The 16,349-nt window shown below is 51.2% G+C and overlaps 3 protein-coding genes across 3 annotated transcripts; 1 reads left to right on the forward strand and 2 right to left on the reverse strand.

Moving 5' to 3' along the window:
* The first annotated feature begins 155 nt into the window (after positions 1-155).
* Positions 156-2,233, forward strand: GGS25DRAFT_481415 (pseudouridine synthase). The gene has a single exon (XM_049260183.1). The coding sequence runs from the start codon at positions 279-281 to the stop codon at positions 2,154-2,156; it is 1,878 nt and encodes a 625-aa protein (XP_049118879.1). The 5' UTR covers positions 156-278; the 3' UTR covers positions 2,157-2,233.
* GGS25DRAFT_481416 (GPI-GlcNAc transferase complex, PIG-H component-domain-containing protein) lies at positions 2,234-3,643 on the reverse strand. The gene has a single exon (XM_049260184.1). It carries the CDS (start codon positions 3,364-3,366, stop codon positions 2,521-2,523), a length of 846 nt encoding a protein of 281 aa, XP_049118880.1. The 5' UTR covers positions 3,367-3,643; the 3' UTR covers positions 2,234-2,520.
* Positions 3,644-5,052: 1,409 nt separating this feature from the next.
* GGS25DRAFT_529986 (uncharacterized protein) lies at positions 5,053-11,113 on the reverse strand (the record flags this gene model as incomplete). Its single annotated transcript, XM_049265330.1, has 6 exons — positions 5,053-8,646; positions 8,711-9,961; positions 10,043-10,354; positions 10,441-10,567; positions 10,627-10,881; positions 10,936-11,113. The coding sequence occupies 6 exons, from the start codon at positions 11,111-11,113 to the stop codon at positions 5,649-5,651; spliced, it is 5,121 nt and encodes a 1,706-aa protein (XP_049118881.1). The 3' UTR covers positions 5,053-5,648.
* Positions 11,114-16,349: the final 5,236 nt, after the last annotated feature.

Raw genomic sequence — 16,349 nt, forward strand, 5'->3', positions numbered from 1 at the left:
TAAGGGAACTTTCCAAGGCTTACACACTCATAAAACCGCCTAAATTCAATGTGCTAGGCTCGATTTATGGCGGTTTTTACTATCGATAAGACCTTGTAGCATCTCATCCGCCTACCAGTCACCCCAGTTAGGTTATTTTATAGCACATGTTTTATAGCACATACAGTGTTAGCCAGCAATCACTAATAAAATTTGAAAGGATTTTATACAAAATAAAAAAAGAAAAAAAAAAAAGAAAAAGAAAAAGCCTCGAGGCATAACTTGATGAGAGGGGATGAATGAAACTCCCCGTCAACAGCTGTTATAGCCTTCGCCTCCCCAGATCACCAGGTTTCATTTCCGCAGTTTTCTCTCGGGAGGCCCGATGTAGATTTTCCATAGGACTCACCAGGCTTAAGAGCAAGATGGACAACAAGAAGTCCGTATACGAGAGGTACACCAAGGAGGCGCTCATCAAGCGCATACAAAAGTTGGAGACCCAACTCCAGCACGAACAACGGCATCAGGTATCCCAAGAGGAGGAGGAAGGGGAGGGGGAGGGGAAGAGCGGCAGTAGCACCCCTGCGATCGCCTCCACTCCCTCCAGCCCGCCGAGGAAGAAGAGGGAGGAGCGCAGGATCGACCCGGCCAAGTACTCGACGCGCCTCGTCGCCTTCAAGCTCGCCTACCTCGGCAAGCGGTACGGCGGCTTCGAGTTTGCCGCCCACGCCAGCCTGCCGACTATCGAGGAGGAGCTCTGGAAGGCCTTCTGCAAGGCCTGCCTAATCTTCCCCGAGAACCCCGACGTGGTTAATTTTGATCCGTGGGAGTACTCCAAGTGCGGGCGCACGGATCGCGGCGTCAGTGCCTTCGGCCAGGTCATCGCGATCCGGGTAAGGAGTAACCGGCCTCTTGCGCCCACGAAGCCCAAGGCAGAAACAGAAAATGCGCCGGGAGACGAAAATGATGGAGGAGAGGTAAATGAGGAGGAGGAGAAGGAACCGCGCGAATTCAACGACTTCTCAGACGAGCTGCCGTACTGCAAAATCCTGAACCGGCTCCTCCCACACGACATCAAGATCCTCGCGTGGTGTCCGACGACGCCGGAGGAGTTCTCCGCGCGCTACGACTGTCGCGAGCGGCAGTACCGGTACTTCTTCACGCAGCCGGCCTTCACGCCCCTGCCGCAGAGTCTCGAGAACCCTACTTTGGCTGCTTCCACCACGAACGTAAAGGGGGGCTGGCTGGACATCGAGGCGATGCGGCGCGCGGCCAAGAAGTTCGAGGGCACGCACGACTTCCGCAACTTCTGCCGCGTCGACCCCTGCAAGCTCAACATCAACTTCGAGCGCAAGATGTTCGAGTGCGACGTCGTCGAGGTCGAGGACGCCTCCACCGCGCTGCCGTTCCTCGGCCACGACGAGTTCCGCCCCCCCTCAGAATCCGAGGCAGCGCCGGAGGAGAAGTCGCCATCGCCCAAGATCTACTACCTCCACGTGCGCGGCACCGCCTTCCTCTGGCACCAGATCCGGTGCATGGTGGCCGTCATCTTCCTCGTCGGGCAGGGCCTCGAGCCCCCCTCCATCGTCGACCGCCTCCTCGACCCGGCCCTCGAGCCCCGGCGCCCCAACTACCAGCTCGCCGACGAGTACCCCCTCGTCCTCTGGGACTGCCTCTTCCCGCGCCCCAGCAACCCCGCCCACGCCGTCCCCTGGTCCTACGTCGGCGAGGAGAACCCGCTCAACCAGCACGGCGCGATGGGCCTCCTCGCGCACACCTGGGAGCTCTGGCGCCAGCGCAAGCTCGACGAGCTGCTCGCGGCCCAGCTGCTGGACGTCGTCGCGGCCCAGGCGGACGTCACGCTGAGGCGGGACGCGAGGGCGCCGCCGTACATACCGGCTACGGTAAGGGTGTTCGAGGGCGGGAACAGGGAGAGGTTGGTGGGCAAGTACCCGCCGCTGCTGAAGAGGCCGAGGCTGCCGTCGCCGCTGGAGGTGTTCGACCGCGAGGCGAGGAGGAAGGGGTACAAGGATGCCGCGGACATGCGGGAGGCGCTGGTTAGGAAGAAGGAGGAGGCTGCGGCGGCGGCGGCGGAGGGGTTGGGGAAAGCGTCGCGAAATGAAGGAGAGGAGTTGGAGGGACGAGAAAAAGAAAATGGAAAGGAGGAGGTTGAATAGATGGATACCTGTAGGTTAGATGGATAGAGCAACGAATGAACGAATACATAAATACGAATCAAAAGCTTCTAATGCAGTGTTTTTAATGCAATTCGCTGTATTCGCTGTACTATAGGCAAATACTGGGTATCATGACATGTATATAACTCCACGCCTGTTTTGTAGCTCTATAGCATCCCATACCGTATCGTAACCATTAACCATTAACCAGTAAGCCACGCCCATATCCATATCCATTAGTACCTACTTACAACCTAGGTAGGTATACACCAACACCAACCTAAGCAAAAATCCGCCGAGTCCCACCACTCAACCTCGGAATATCAATCCTGTTCCACGGCGCCGAGCTCCTGACCAAGCTTTCCTAAACCTTCTCCTTCCCCTCCTTCTCCAACACCGCCACCGCCGCCCTCTCCATCTTCATCTTCATCTTCATCCTCCCCCCCAGTTCCTTCCCACCCTCGTTCTCATACAAGCACTCCCTGACCCCCTTCCACACCTTCTCCAGTATCCGGGGGGGCGGGAGTATCCTGGGGAAAACGACGACGAGCGCGTCCTCGCCGTCGACGGCGACGGCGAGGTAGTCGCGGGCGCGGAAGCCGCGGAAGGCCTCGTTCAGCAGCACGTCCTGGATCTGGTAGGTGGGGATGAAGCGCGTCTGCAGCGGCGACAGCACCGTCGCGCCGCTCGAGCTCGTCTGGATCCCCAGCCCGCGCAGCACGAGGACGCGCTCTTCGATGCCGACGCGCTGGGAGAGGAGGTAGAGCAGGGACAGCGAGATCGGGGCTAGTAGCCAGGGCGGGAGGGAGGCGCCGAGGGTGGCGAAGGGGTGGCCGAGGGGCCGTGAGGAGAGCAGCGCGTGCAGGTGGTCTTGGATGAAGGTGAGGAGGGTGGCGGGGGAGTTGATGTTGATGCGGGTGTGAAACGGGGGAGGAGGAGTAGTGGGAGCGGAAGAGCCGCCGCTGCCAAAGGCGAATTCGGCTGGTGGAGGAGGGGTGGTGAAGTCGTAACGGGTCGAGGTGTACGGGCTCTGGGCCCAGGCGGAGTATAAGAGGAGGAGCAGGGCGAGGGCGAGCACGAGGCGCAGGAGGTAGATGGCGGCGAGGGCGATGCGCAGGGGTAGCGTTAAGGTCGGGAGGGTCGAGACGATGAACTCGGCGGTGGTGGGGGAGGGGCGCCGGATGCGCAGGTAGGGCGCTGTTGTTAACATTGTCGGATAATTGGTTATTTTGTTTTGTCTTAGACTCGGTTGTTGAAGCTATTCATGAGTATGTACTAAGTAGGCAGATACCTATGTAGTAAGTAGTGTGTAAAGTGAGATATATATGTAGTGATAGTGGTGCGTTAAGAGTAGAAATGCTTCTGCACAGATCATATCTGGATTGCTTATTGTGTCACCATCACGGCCACAATAACATTCACAATAACATTAAGCGTCATGTTAAGAAAGTATCATGATTGTTCTTGCTATGGAAGTTTATTGAGAGTCAAAGCTTCAAGATAATAATTGAAGATATGCTCTGTATGTAACCATGTATATCTCCGACTGCCGATAACTGCAGCACTAGCTATCACTCCCGGAGTTTACCCCCTGGTGTACCTTATAGATTATAATTGCAGCAAAAATCTTCGACTGTAATGGTCTTTCGGGTGAAGGCGCTTAAAATTCTCCTTCCGCTAATCCCAATTCCATCAGAACCCCTGGGCCGCGCCCACTGCAAATGCTGCGGTGACCTACCTATCCGCTTGGGTAACCAGTGTTGATTAGGTGGTCCTAGGAAATGGAGAGTACACTTCAGGGAGGCTTCACTCTGCAGAGGATCTCCCCCGTCGCATGGTGTGGTGGAAGACGTTGGCCTGGGGACTTGGGATAGTGGATGGAGATAGAGACTGCCGACATCTCTTTTTTGCCTTTTTTTTTTTTCCTCCTTTAATTATTTCTTAATATTATCACGATTCTTTTGCTTCTGCTTCTATTTCATTTGGTTCTATTTTTGAGGTTACAGGTGCTGTAAAAAATGATTTATGTTGGTTTTCGAACCCAAGCACTCCAGAGTACTGTTTCACGATGGTACCAATTCTACGTACTGCTTACTTACATAGAACTGCAACACAACAAACATTCCACCAAGTATTTAAACACTCAGAACAATGAATCAGAATTTCAGTTAACATACAAGAAACACAACAAAGCTAGGTGTATATAACAGACTATCAAAACTATCAGATTCAAGCATTCCATCGCTTGACCCCTTAAAACTGCCTCGGTACCTACCAACAATCATAGTAGGTAGGTAAAGAAGCGAAGAGCCATCCAAGTTGCCGTGAGGCAGCGTCGTTCTTGTTATCCAGACGGGGACTCTTTTTTTTTTCATTCATTCAATTTCCCCTCCTCATCCAGAACAGAACAAGTAGACAAGCCAGCTTTCATCCCTCCTTGCCTTCTCTCCCCTTTCTCAACAATGTTAATAAGCCATTTGTGTTCTTGCTATAACCCCCACCCACTCCCACCCTTTTGACCAAAATGTGTCGTCGTCAATCGTCATTATCATTCAACACACACAAAAAAAAAGCAAGGTACTGTAGATATACCAATCTCATTCTCTGTACATAATAGCTCAATCCATCCAATGGAGGGAAAATTCGATGCATGATTTCAATCCTTCCTCCTCCTCCTCCAACGATAAGGTTACCCTTCATATGTCTCTTTCTTCCAAGTCAAAAAAAAAATAAAAAATAGAAAGAGGCAGTTAAAATCAGAAGAAGAAGAAGAAGAAAAGGGGGGAGTACGGTCATAAATCGTAATGCAATTCAATGTGTCTCCAACGATGCTTGCGCAACGTTTCTGAAGTATTTTGGGAGGTAGACGGGTATTGACGATCTTCTTTTTTTTTTCCATGGCCAAAACAACAACAACAACGGACAACACAAAAATACACGCCTCGGGTTTGAAGCATGTCGGTATAGAAGAGAGAAGTAGAAGTTACAATATGATGATGCATGATATCAGAAGTAGAAGTAAAGGTAGAAGTAGTAGAAGAAGATAGAAAGTAGGTAAGTAAGTAAGTGGTCGCTTTGAGGTATCATTGTTGTCAAATTCTTCGTTGCCCCGTTAAGATCTTCCCATTAGGTAGGTAGGTAGGTAGAAAAACCCCTTCCTTTTCCTTCCTTCCTTCCTTCCCCCTTTTCCCTCTCACTTCGAAAAATAATAATAATACTAGGTAGGTAGATTGTTGCATACATAAAATAATGGCGGGAGTTTGAAAAGTTAAGATAGAAAATGTGGTATCAAAAATGTGGAAGAGTAAAAGATAGATAGATGGATGATTTAAATTTTTTAAAAAAAACGCCGGCGCCATGCAAAAGCCGATGCTGGAATGCAAAGAAGAATACAAGGATATACGTTTTTCGTTTTGTATATAGTCGACATTCGAGAATGCATGCATGGTGGGTGGGTAAGAAAGATAGAAATGTTTTATGAGATAGATGGTGTTAGATCATCTCGCTTGCGTGGAGCCCGCTACCAAACTCGCGCTCTCGCTCCCTGTACGCAGCTCGAACCTCGCGTGGGTGACGCTCGACGTTGTCTCGTGGCTGCTGGCTGACGGGAGACACGTAGCCGTTGCCGCCCATGGCCATGGGGGGCATCACGCTCTCGTAGGGAACGTTGGTGGTGTCCGGCGACTTGGTTCGGTTGCCCAGGATGGAGTTGGTTCGGCCACGGCTGGCAGATCGCATCCTTTCGGTTGCGCGGCTGATTCGCCCAGCGAGGCTGTTGTCCGTGAAGCTTCTACCGCGGTTGTGGCCATTCCGGGACGATGGAGGTGACACCGGAGACGTAACCCGGATGAGTTCGGGAGTGGGCTCAGGGACCGATACCGGGGCCAACACCGGAGCTGGAGCAGCGGCATTCTGGTCATCTTCATCCATGACGATTTCGATGGTGCCGGACCCCGCTTGCTGAACGTTGGTGTACACCGTAGGTCTCAAGCCAGGAATAGGAGCTGGAGGCGGGGGCGGAGGAATAGCCAAGTGCTGGAGTTCTTTCAAGACCGGTGGGGGCGGAGGAGGAGGGGGGATTTGGTCGTCTCGAGAAGCCCTCCTCGAATGCATGGCGGGCCCCATCGTCTCCTGGATACCAGGCAAGCCTGCATTGGCATCCACGCTCATCTTCCTTGTCGAGATAGACCCTCTTCGGGGCGGCTGGTAACCTGCTTGCATTCCTTGTTGTTGTGAGCGAGACTTAGAAGGATGGGGCTCCTCTGGAATGGGAGCAGACATACATCTCGGTATGTTAGGCCGAGCAGGAGGAGAGTAGACGGTCGAAGGAAGAAGCGTTAATAGCGATCCCTCTTGCTCCGGCGACTTAGGCTCGGATTTAGTAGGTGACTTGGTAGGTGAGGTGCTGCTGGGTCGCTTAGGTGACGACTGTGCAGAGCTCGGAGGCGATGTCTTGTAAGCGTTGGGAATAGGTGGCACGCTGGGCTTGCTCCCGTCAAATTGGAGACGCATCGCCTTGGGCGTCGCTGGCAGGCCAATCATGGGCGCGGTTTGGCTACGCGAGTGAGAAGACCTGTGAGGGTCGGCAGTGTGGCTTCTGGCGGGAAGATCCCTTGAAGGAAGGAAGGTTGTTTGAGGCAACTCAAAGGCGCTCGGTGAGCGACCGACGATAGGAGATAGTTCATCCGGATGGGGAATTGCAGGTGCTGAAGGACGACGTGCTAGCGACTTGCGGCGCTCCTCTAATTCGCGAGCTGCGGCCTCCTTCTTCGCCTGCCTTTCGGCAGAGATAAGCTTGAGGTCTCCGGCCCGCGACGCACTTGATGGCACTTGCAGCTGCAACTTTGGCGTTGACTGAACTAATACCGCCGGCGGTTCTTGCTCTCCAGGCGTTTTATTTCTCCTGCGACGACTTTCGGATCGATCCCTGGCTCGGGAGACAGCTGGGGATGAGGGATCCTTCTGGCTGCCACTGCGGTTGTGTCGGCTCCTAAAGAGTTCCTTTGCTGCGAGTGCAGCTTGATAATCTTCTTCGTCATCCGATGGATAAAAGTTCATAGGAGCTGACATGGGCAACGGTGATGAGGGCGATCTCATCACAGAACCACCACCGCGGCTACTACTTCTTCCCCGGAGATCTAGTGCTGGCGGTCGCCGTTCCACACTTCTCTGGCGTCCAGTACGGCTCGAAGCACGGCTAGCCGCGCGGGTGCTCCTGGGTGGCGAAGTCCGTCGAACTTGGCTGGACTTTCGAACAGTGGCTGGCTCCCCGGACTCGAACTCACCCGATGCTGCTCCCTCACTATCCATCGATTCAGACTGCTTTGGGGTGCTTAGATTGATAAGATCTTCAGGGGACATTGGCACGGGAGAGGTGGGTGAACGTTTGGCAGGCTGGGTCTGCCAGTTTCGAGCAGCCCCCCTACCCCTGTCCTCTGAGAACTCTCGGGGGGTACCCTTGCGACTACGGCTTCTTTCACGGCTTCGACCATGTCTATCATCCTGGCGTTGTCGGCTAGTTTCACGGCTTCGCTGCTTCCTACTGGAATATGATGACGCGGTATCCAAGCTATGAATATGCTCATGCAGGCTACGGCCTCCGTGAACTGGGGTGCCCGTCCGGAAGCCTCGTCCCGCGGTGGAGGCTGACGTGACAGAGCTAGCAATCGACCCTGGCCCACGGCGACGGCTCGGCCAATGGAATCGGGTAGACGATGCTACCGATTGTTCCGGAGATGCTATATCACTCATATTAGGTTCAATAGAATGAAGTCTCAACTCCATACCCTCCGGCTTACGCTCTCGAGCACCGTTTCGACTCTGGCTTCTCTGTTGCATTAGTGCTTGGAGTGACTGTGGTGATGGCGACGGCGGAGGTGGGTCCCTGCGACGAAGGTGATTATCTCTCGCCCTCATGGAATTTGCCGTGGAAACACTAAGGTGGGATCCAGCATTAGATTGCTCATCGGCAGAAATCTTGCGCGAGTGCTGGGAGCGTTGGTCCTGGTCCATGTCAGGGACATTTTCGGTCGGAGGCGTTGGTAGGTCAACCCCTTTCAGACGAGAAACAGCATCACCGGTAATCTCCCCAATCGCTGGCAAGCGCTGTGCGAATCCACCAGGCGTAAGTGCGGTTGCGGGAGTGTTCAAGGCACTTCGCTGCGAGGGACGCAGGAAAGCTGTAGTAGGATCTTGTCCACCAGGGGAAATGGCGGAATCAGCTATCGGCGTAACACCTGCAGCAATTGGAGTTCGACCTCCATCATTGCCCGCAAAGAACTTCGACTTCTTGCCCTGTTCATTGAACGAAGTAATAAGCTTGAGTGCAGAGGATTTTGCAACACTACGTTGGGGTCCCCGGATACCCGGAGGGGACAAGGGTGGACTCAGAATCTCAGGGATACTTGGGTTGTCCAAGTTTTGGAATGTTAGCTGTGCCGCCGACGGCGACGTCCAAGGTTCAGTGGATTCTACACCAGTGCAGGCGAAGCTGTTCAGGACTGTTAGCGTGATCCTACAACGAGACTTTACCCCTAAAGCCATTTCCAACTTACCATCGTATTGCTAGTTGCTGTTGACCATGCTGGACAGCGAACTCGCCCCATTTCTTGATCACCTGCACCTGTCGCTCCCAGACCGCGGGGTAGAAGAGACAAAGGAGGATGAGGGCCTCCATGTATTTTTTGTGCGAGACATAGATCTCAATGGCATCATTCTGGTCGCCCATTCCAATCATAATTGTCGCCGCAGCATGCACATCACCGTTCTCCAGCAGGCGCTGTACGTACGCACGCCCAAGTTTGTGCTGGGAGGCTTGACCACCAATTCCGCTCAGAGCTAGCAACATCCAGTCTGACGAGGTCATGTTTTCCGACGTTGCTGTCATTACATCCGAGTTAATATCTCCAAGCCACTTTGCGAGAAGAATGCGACTTGGTGAACCCAATGGATGTCGGGACATTTCATCTCGAATGAGGTCTTCAATCTCGCCATTCCACCCGAATATGATGCTCAGCATTTGCCGGCGTAGATCGTCATTAGTAAGGCGGGTTTGATCAGCCAAAGGCATGTGCTTGTAAGGTATGTCGTGAAGACGGGTCCTCGTAAACTTGAACAAGTCATTAACCTTGGACTCCTCGGGGCTACGTGGAACTTCGTTCCTTAGTCGCGAAGGACGGCGATGAGAGCGCGCACCCGAGGCCAATGAGGCGGAGCTGATACTGCTAACCGAGTAGGCGTCCTTCTCACCGCCATATGGTTGGATAGCTGCAGACCTAAGAGAAGACCCGGCAGAGATGTAAGTATTTTCAGTCATCCCACGTGACATGACCGAAGGCGGATATCGAACTTTCCGGCCAGAGGTAGCCGAGGATCCGGAGATAGTCGAGTGGCTTCTCGAAGAAACCGGACTCGTTGTCATGTACCTATCTTGTTCAACCGTATCGGGATCCGGTCTGCGAACCATCCTGGCGAACGGTGATAAACGTTCATCGTCGCTTTCTGAGATTTCAATATTAGCAGGCATTGATGAATCAGACTCGGAAGTGCCGATGATGACAACCCCCTGCTCAGGTTGTTCCTCTATGGAAACAGGCGGAGATGGTGGCAAGAGGTTTGCAGGGTGCTGGACGTTAGCAGCCATAGTAGATGGCGTGTTCAGGTCGAACTGTTGGACAGTGTTGTTGGCACCGAGGGTGAATAGCGTTGCAGCAGGCCCATACACAGCCAGACCACGAACATGTTCCAAGGTCGGAATGCTATCGTTAGTGACATGCTTGGTCCTAACATCCCACGACAAAGTCTCGCTACAGAATTGATATGATCAGCATCTCAAGGATTAAGCGCGCGCGTGTAGATACGCTTATTGGGAGTGGATCTGAACCTACCCTTCGGAATACTGAATGATGCGGCCATTCTTGGACCAGCCCATCCAGTTGGGCCCATTAAGGTAGTTCTCCGTTCGCCTTAAAATTCTGACCACCTTTGCAGGGTCATCGCTGTTGAATGACTTGGCCACGCTCCAGACCCGAAGGTCGCCATCATTGGTCTGCACAGCCAACATGTCGGACTTTTGTCGTGAAGATGACGCATGCCATGCAAGGTTCACAATCGGTGAGGGCGCCCTTGACGTGCTTAAATTATGCAAAATTGTAAATCTCGGCTGAAGCGTGGCGATCAAGAGGGAGCCATTTTGATATCTTGATACTGGTCAGTTTTTGCCAGGAGGCCAACTTCCCAGTTACACAACGTTAACTAGGGAGGGGGGAGAAAAGGGGGGGCTTACCCAATTGCGAATGTTCTACAGTCCGCCGCTGGGGCTATAGCTGTCACAGGTATTTGGTCAATGGTTCGTGCAGAAATATGTTCAGAAGTAGTTGGCTCAAAGAGAATGACGTTTCCTTGAGTGTTGCCTGTAGCCACGATATTAGCTAGAATTCGAAGAGCGAGGCATTAGAAATTGTGAACTTACCAAAAGCAACATTGCCGTTTCGCATCCAAGCAGCACATGTAAGAGGTTCATATGAAGCGAATCGAGCAACCTCGTCACCGGTCATTAAGTCCCAGACAATTGCCGTCATGTCCACATCGTAGCTAACGACTAATCGACCCGCCCCGATGTCGCTTTGTATATCAACCGCCAACAATAATACTTCTGCTGAATGGCGTGAGAACCGCCTCTCGATCGTTAAGCTATCATGATGTGCCACGACTACCGAGTTGCCCTCTGTTTAAAGTGTCAGTCTCCCACATTGATGATATGACCTGATTTCCTACTCACGTGCATATAAAAGCATCGAAGCGGTTGCGGCTGTGGGCTCGAAGTATCTGTTGAGAGTAGTCGACTGTTTGTATTCTCTCGGCTCGGGGGTCATCTTCCCCTTCCTCGAAGACCTCCCGGCGGAGTTCGCGGAGGCATTGCGATGACGGGGCATCGCCTGGTGGCTTGAGGACGACATTGATGGTTTGTTCACCTACTGGTACGTTAATTGGCAAGGCCTTATGATCCGGCTCAGGAGAATTGGGGTGGTGGGTTCTTGTAAGCCCAGGCCAGGGCGCGAGACCACTCAGGTAGACGCTACTATGCAGGCAACTCACCTCGACTTGCGTGTAGATCCACGAGATAATACTCCCAGTGTCCAGGCAAGCGGGGGCGCTACACAATTCAGTCCCCGAACATCACACGCAACACCTGAACCTGCCCGTTCCCGGATACGTCGCTTTTCCCACGTTCCTCGTGCCAGAGCTATGGGGTTAAATTTACGAGAACGAGATGCGCAATTAGCTTCGGAAGACGGTGTCGGGTTTCACGATAGCACGCTGCTATGTTGCGCCGGCTCGGAAGGGTGCTGCTGCTTCTGTCTCTTTTCAGACCTGGAGAGAAAAAAGCTGTAGAGGTTAGATGTTGAGGAAAAGGATCCAGAGGGCGGAGATAATCAGGTAGGTTGCACAAGGGTGTGTTAGTCCGATTATTTCCTCGTGGAAGCGTACTACGGTAGCGGTAGTGTGACTGTGTTTGAATCAGAAAAGCTTTGGAGGCGTCTGTCTACGGTGTCAAATCCTTGGGTCGTATGGACGAGAGAGGCAGCGGCGTTGAATAAGAGGCAAAGGAGGTAGAGAAATGGTACCGTTCGGGGGGTGTGCGAGAGCAAATAAGACGTGTATCGCTGTCAAGAGTCCAGCGCCTAAAGATGAGGAGTTCTGAGCTCTCAATGGCCCAGATCACATATACTACGTAGTAAAGAACCGAGCGGCCATATCTAGAGCGGATACGGGTCCGGCTAAGCCAGGTCTACATACATACAGTGGCAGCATCGCGCAGGGGTCTGATCAGCCATCTCCTGCCGGCTGGACAGGGTACAGTTCAGGGTAGTAAGGTGATCGAATAACCCTCAATACAGTAGTGCGATGGATCATGCAAGACAGGGGAGAGCGGGAGAGTACTGTACAGTACATGGATAGGCTAGGCATGTACTCGGATATAATTAGCCCTCTTCTCTTGCAGTGCTTTGCAGTGGTCTTCCTTTCAATGTTGCTACCATGTTATTACTACCTAGTTATTTACGACAGTAAGTAAGTAGGTAGCGATTATGATGCATATAACATCTGCTGTTTAGGTGCATTGAGGCTCGTCCAGCTTCGCCACTTGGCAAGAAAGCTAGAAATAGATATAAAAGCATTAAAGCATATGACGAAAGTGCATCAAACTGCGTCAAACTGCGTTAGTTTTTGCGTGGTTTGAGCGTGGGCAAAGCAGTTTTTGGGGTCCATGGGAATGGGCTCAGCTACATCATGCATAGTACATAGGTGGGTAAGTACCAAGGTAAAGTAACCCCTCGCATTCTGACCCCAACCTTTTTTTTTCTCCTCTCAAAGGAGCGCCGAGGGGCCGGTTTGAAATGTAGGGCACAGCTATATTAGGTGTGAGGCTTCCAAGTAGGTACAATACCTAACCTAGAGGTAAGAGGGAGTCTGAGGGACATCTAGAAAGTGCCAGAAAAGGGGAGGGAAGAGCATAAACAAGCATAGTGATGACCACCATGCCATGGAAATCGTACAAGAAAAAAGTGGCTACGATAATCAGTAAACTGACTGAAGCAGCATTGCCTTGCAATATGAATGGCCTGGATTTCTTCATCTGAAGCGTGCTAGTGTGTGTACTAGGTAGATAACTACTAACCTAGGTAGATAGGTAGGTATGGACCGTATGGTAGGTATGGTAGGCAATTTTGAATATTATTTGACATCAAGAATCAACAACTGGTTTGACTATTATTTTGGTGAGTACATAGTAAAAAAGAGATATGGTTGGTTGGAAAGTGGGTTTGGCAGTGGACAAGTAAAGAATGGATGTTGACGAGCGTCGTTCCTCGCAGTAGCGCCGACTGCGGTGAAAGGGCGTCTGCGGGAAGTCATTGGCTTATTGGCGGCAAGGGGTATAGAAGCCGGGTTGGATGATTGGCTACGATGCATTTACTAAGGCTCGGCGCGGCGGTAAAAGAGAGTGACGAGGAACCTTGTTGGTGGAAGGATGCAAGGGTCACTTGATCAGTGATTCGATAAAAAAAGCTCTTTTTAAAGTTATGCCCTAAAAGAACGCTAAGGAAGCTCCCCCAGAAATCCTTACAAGGAGCCCCAGTACACTGCCTACCCTGTACACTACAGTACTGTAGACTATGTAGTCTGTAGTTACAACATTGAACCTGAATTGTGTCTTCAATGTTCATCTTCAAATGTATTGGGCAAGTACTGTACAACATGTTCTCATTTCACTCATTTCATGATACATCCATACAACATCGAACCTTCCAAGATACTACTATGTATGCATACCCAGTAAGTAGTACCTACCCAGTACTAAGGTTTGTGCGTATGTAGTAGGTTAGGTCATAGTTATTGGATACCTCCAGCAGCTACTACCTAATCCGTGGATCTCATAAAAATACCTTCTCTCCTTCTTGTCCAATACCTTTTCCTTATTAACCTCAACATTTATATCTCTGTCTTCCTCCTTCTCCACCCTTACATCTTTCATCATATGTTTCCCATCGTTCAACAGCATTCCAAGCCGTCTATAGGGTCGTCTATAATATGGTACTGTCCGTATGATCATAAGCATACTCCACTAGAACGACATCATTATATGCGCACGTGGGACGTCGTGGCTCTTGTTTCCTCACCGATGGGTGCCAGCATTCTAACACGTTACCTCACTCGTGGTACGCATTTTCTCCCACTCTTGGGCGCCCAACCTTGAACTAGGAAATAGGAGACACGGCGTCTAATGCTGTGCTGCCATTGCCTAGTTCCTGACTAACCCACGACCCAAATTGACTGATGAATTGTGCCCATCGTTGGAATAGGAATAGATAGCTGTAAGTTCGAGACCAAAGTAACAGAAAGATGGGGAAGGTCGAGGCTGGTAGCAGCTGGAACCCGAACTCCATTGGGAAAGCTGACCAGATCCAAGTTTCCATATTGCCTCCTTATGATGGAAACACAGACGAAACAGGACATGAAAGACTACCTACTAGGTAAGTACCTATGCATGTCTCTGGGCCGCTTCTCTGCCTACCCAGGTACGGTAAGTCCAGGAGCAGCAAGATCTCTCGGGTATGTATGCCCAAGCGATGCGGATTGCATACATAGTACATGAGTGGAGTGAAATGAAATACCTGTCGAACCCCTAAAATCTTTGGGCTTGCTACATTGATAGAGAAGTAACCTAGCTTAGGTTTTACTACTCACGTCCCCGCCAACTCGAACAACCAGGAAGTTCTTCATCTCGCACCCGTCGATGAAGTCAGGACACTGGTACCACGTCCTCCAGATTCGTACAGCTTCTCGCACACTATATATGAAGTGCCTCACAATTAGTGAGGAGATCGTATTCTAAAGCCATTGTAGCACCCAACATCCAGGTTCGGTACGTGGTTGCAGGTGTTGCGCATTAGGAGCTTTTTCTCATGTCAACCCCGCGGGCCGCAACAAGAGCGGCCAACATACATACTAGGTATGCTAGCAGCTAGGTACATATATTAGTAGTAGGTATTGTACATATGAGGTTCTTGCGAGTTCCTATCAAATAGTTAGCCTCATTCGAGTTGGCCGATTACGCATTCTCCTCATCTCCAGTCCCTTGCATATTGTCATACACAAGATACGATGCGAGCCAGGGGATAGCAAGTAGCAGGTTCAGGTACAACCCGGATACATATTGATCTTTCCCCTTTTTCTCTCTCTTCAAATCTCTCTTTGATCGTTGGTTGAGATGCCATCTACCCTCCATTATCGATACAACCTAGCTACGATAATGGCGTAATCACACTATATATGCGAAATGACGGATGCTACACTGCCTTACACTATAGCAACAAGGCTACGAAGTGATCCTAGGCTGAGATTCTTGTGATTTGCTTCTTCGAGCACGCAAGCAAAGGGCATGAGAGGGGCAGCGGAAGAGAATCTTGCTCCGGCTGCGTTCCGCTCCACCTCATAAGCAAAGACGGTCCGGATAACTCCCCCCCAAGGCCGTGCTCTAGAGCTAGGGACTATCAATCAATGGCTTGGTTCATACATAATTATAGCCCCTTGCATGTTTGCGGCGCAATACCTGGAGAGGTAACATTCTGATACCTGCTTTCTTCGTCTGACTACAACGTTGTTGAGATATCACTTGCGGGGGAGCTCCAGGCACTCACCACCAACCTAACATTATTATTATAATAGCATCCTGAATCACATCACCCTTCTCGTTAGGATCAGCTAACCTATCTAACCTTCCTAACCTTCCTAACCTACCTACTGAGCTGCTACTCACACAGAGAGGGATCATATGCCTTTTATCACGTCCAGAACTAGACAAGCTCCTTGCATACCTAGTAGATAGGGGCTGGATCTGATGACTTTCTTGGATCTAGGAAAGAGCAAGCTTTATCGTGTAATAGGTTGTGTCTCTACCCGTTAGTGATAGGACATACCATTAGCGCAAGATAATGGGCGCCACGCCGTTGACATCCTAGTCGGTCAAGGTAGGTAGGTAGGTGAGACGATTAGAAAGAAAGAAAAGAAGTATCCGAGTTACATGTGGGGTACATATTACTTCGTACATTTGGAAGCTCTTCCGAAGCCGCCACGAACCATCATTTCGAAGCCTCCTGCGGCGACTATCAAGTTCTTGGTCCCTCGACATCCTCCTATCACGGGACGGGTTTCTTTGGAGTTGGGTAGTTGGGCATTGAGCAACGCAAGCAGTGACTCAGAGGGCTTTCGGCGGTCAAGAAGCCAACCGGCGTTATCTTGTCAAGACAAGTGTTAAGTAGCCAGTCAATGAGAATGGTTTCGTTGATTTCGACTAAGGTTACTGTAGATGCTAGAGTAGGTAGGCAAGTAGATAATCGCTTACTTCCCCACGCAGCAATTCACAGCTCCCCCACGCTGACCCCCCCATTCCCCTCGACGTGGTGGAAATCCCCTCCCATGAGCATTGAAAGATCTTAGCAATGCCTTCCATTATAGTATTTCATCTCGTATGATCCAATGCGCATGAAAGAACCCCATCCCCTCCCATTTTCGTAATTTTAGCCAACTACTTTGGTTTGTGTGTGCTCAGAAAATCCACTTTATGGTGACAAGCGACAATGCCAACGGCAATGACAAGCGAGCGAGACAGAGAACAGAGAACAGAGGCAGAGA

Source organism: Hypoxylon fragiforme, assembly GCF_022984875.1.
Source record: "Hypoxylon fragiforme strain CBS 206.31 chromosome Unknown GGS25scaffold_3, whole genome shotgun sequence".
Classification (NCBI taxonomy): domain Eukaryota; kingdom Fungi; phylum Ascomycota; class Sordariomycetes; order Xylariales; family Hypoxylaceae; genus Hypoxylon; species Hypoxylon fragiforme.

What these genes read in the sequence shown, in the direction of transcription:
- GGS25DRAFT_481416 (XM_049260184.1), bottom strand. Translation starts at nt 3,366, where the DNA reads ATGTTAACAACAGCGCCCTACCTGCGCATCCGGCGCCCCTCCCCCACC.
- GGS25DRAFT_481415 (XM_049260183.1), top strand. Translation starts at nt 279, where the DNA reads ATGAAACTCCCCGTCAACAGCTGTTATAGCCTTCGCCTCCCCAGATCA.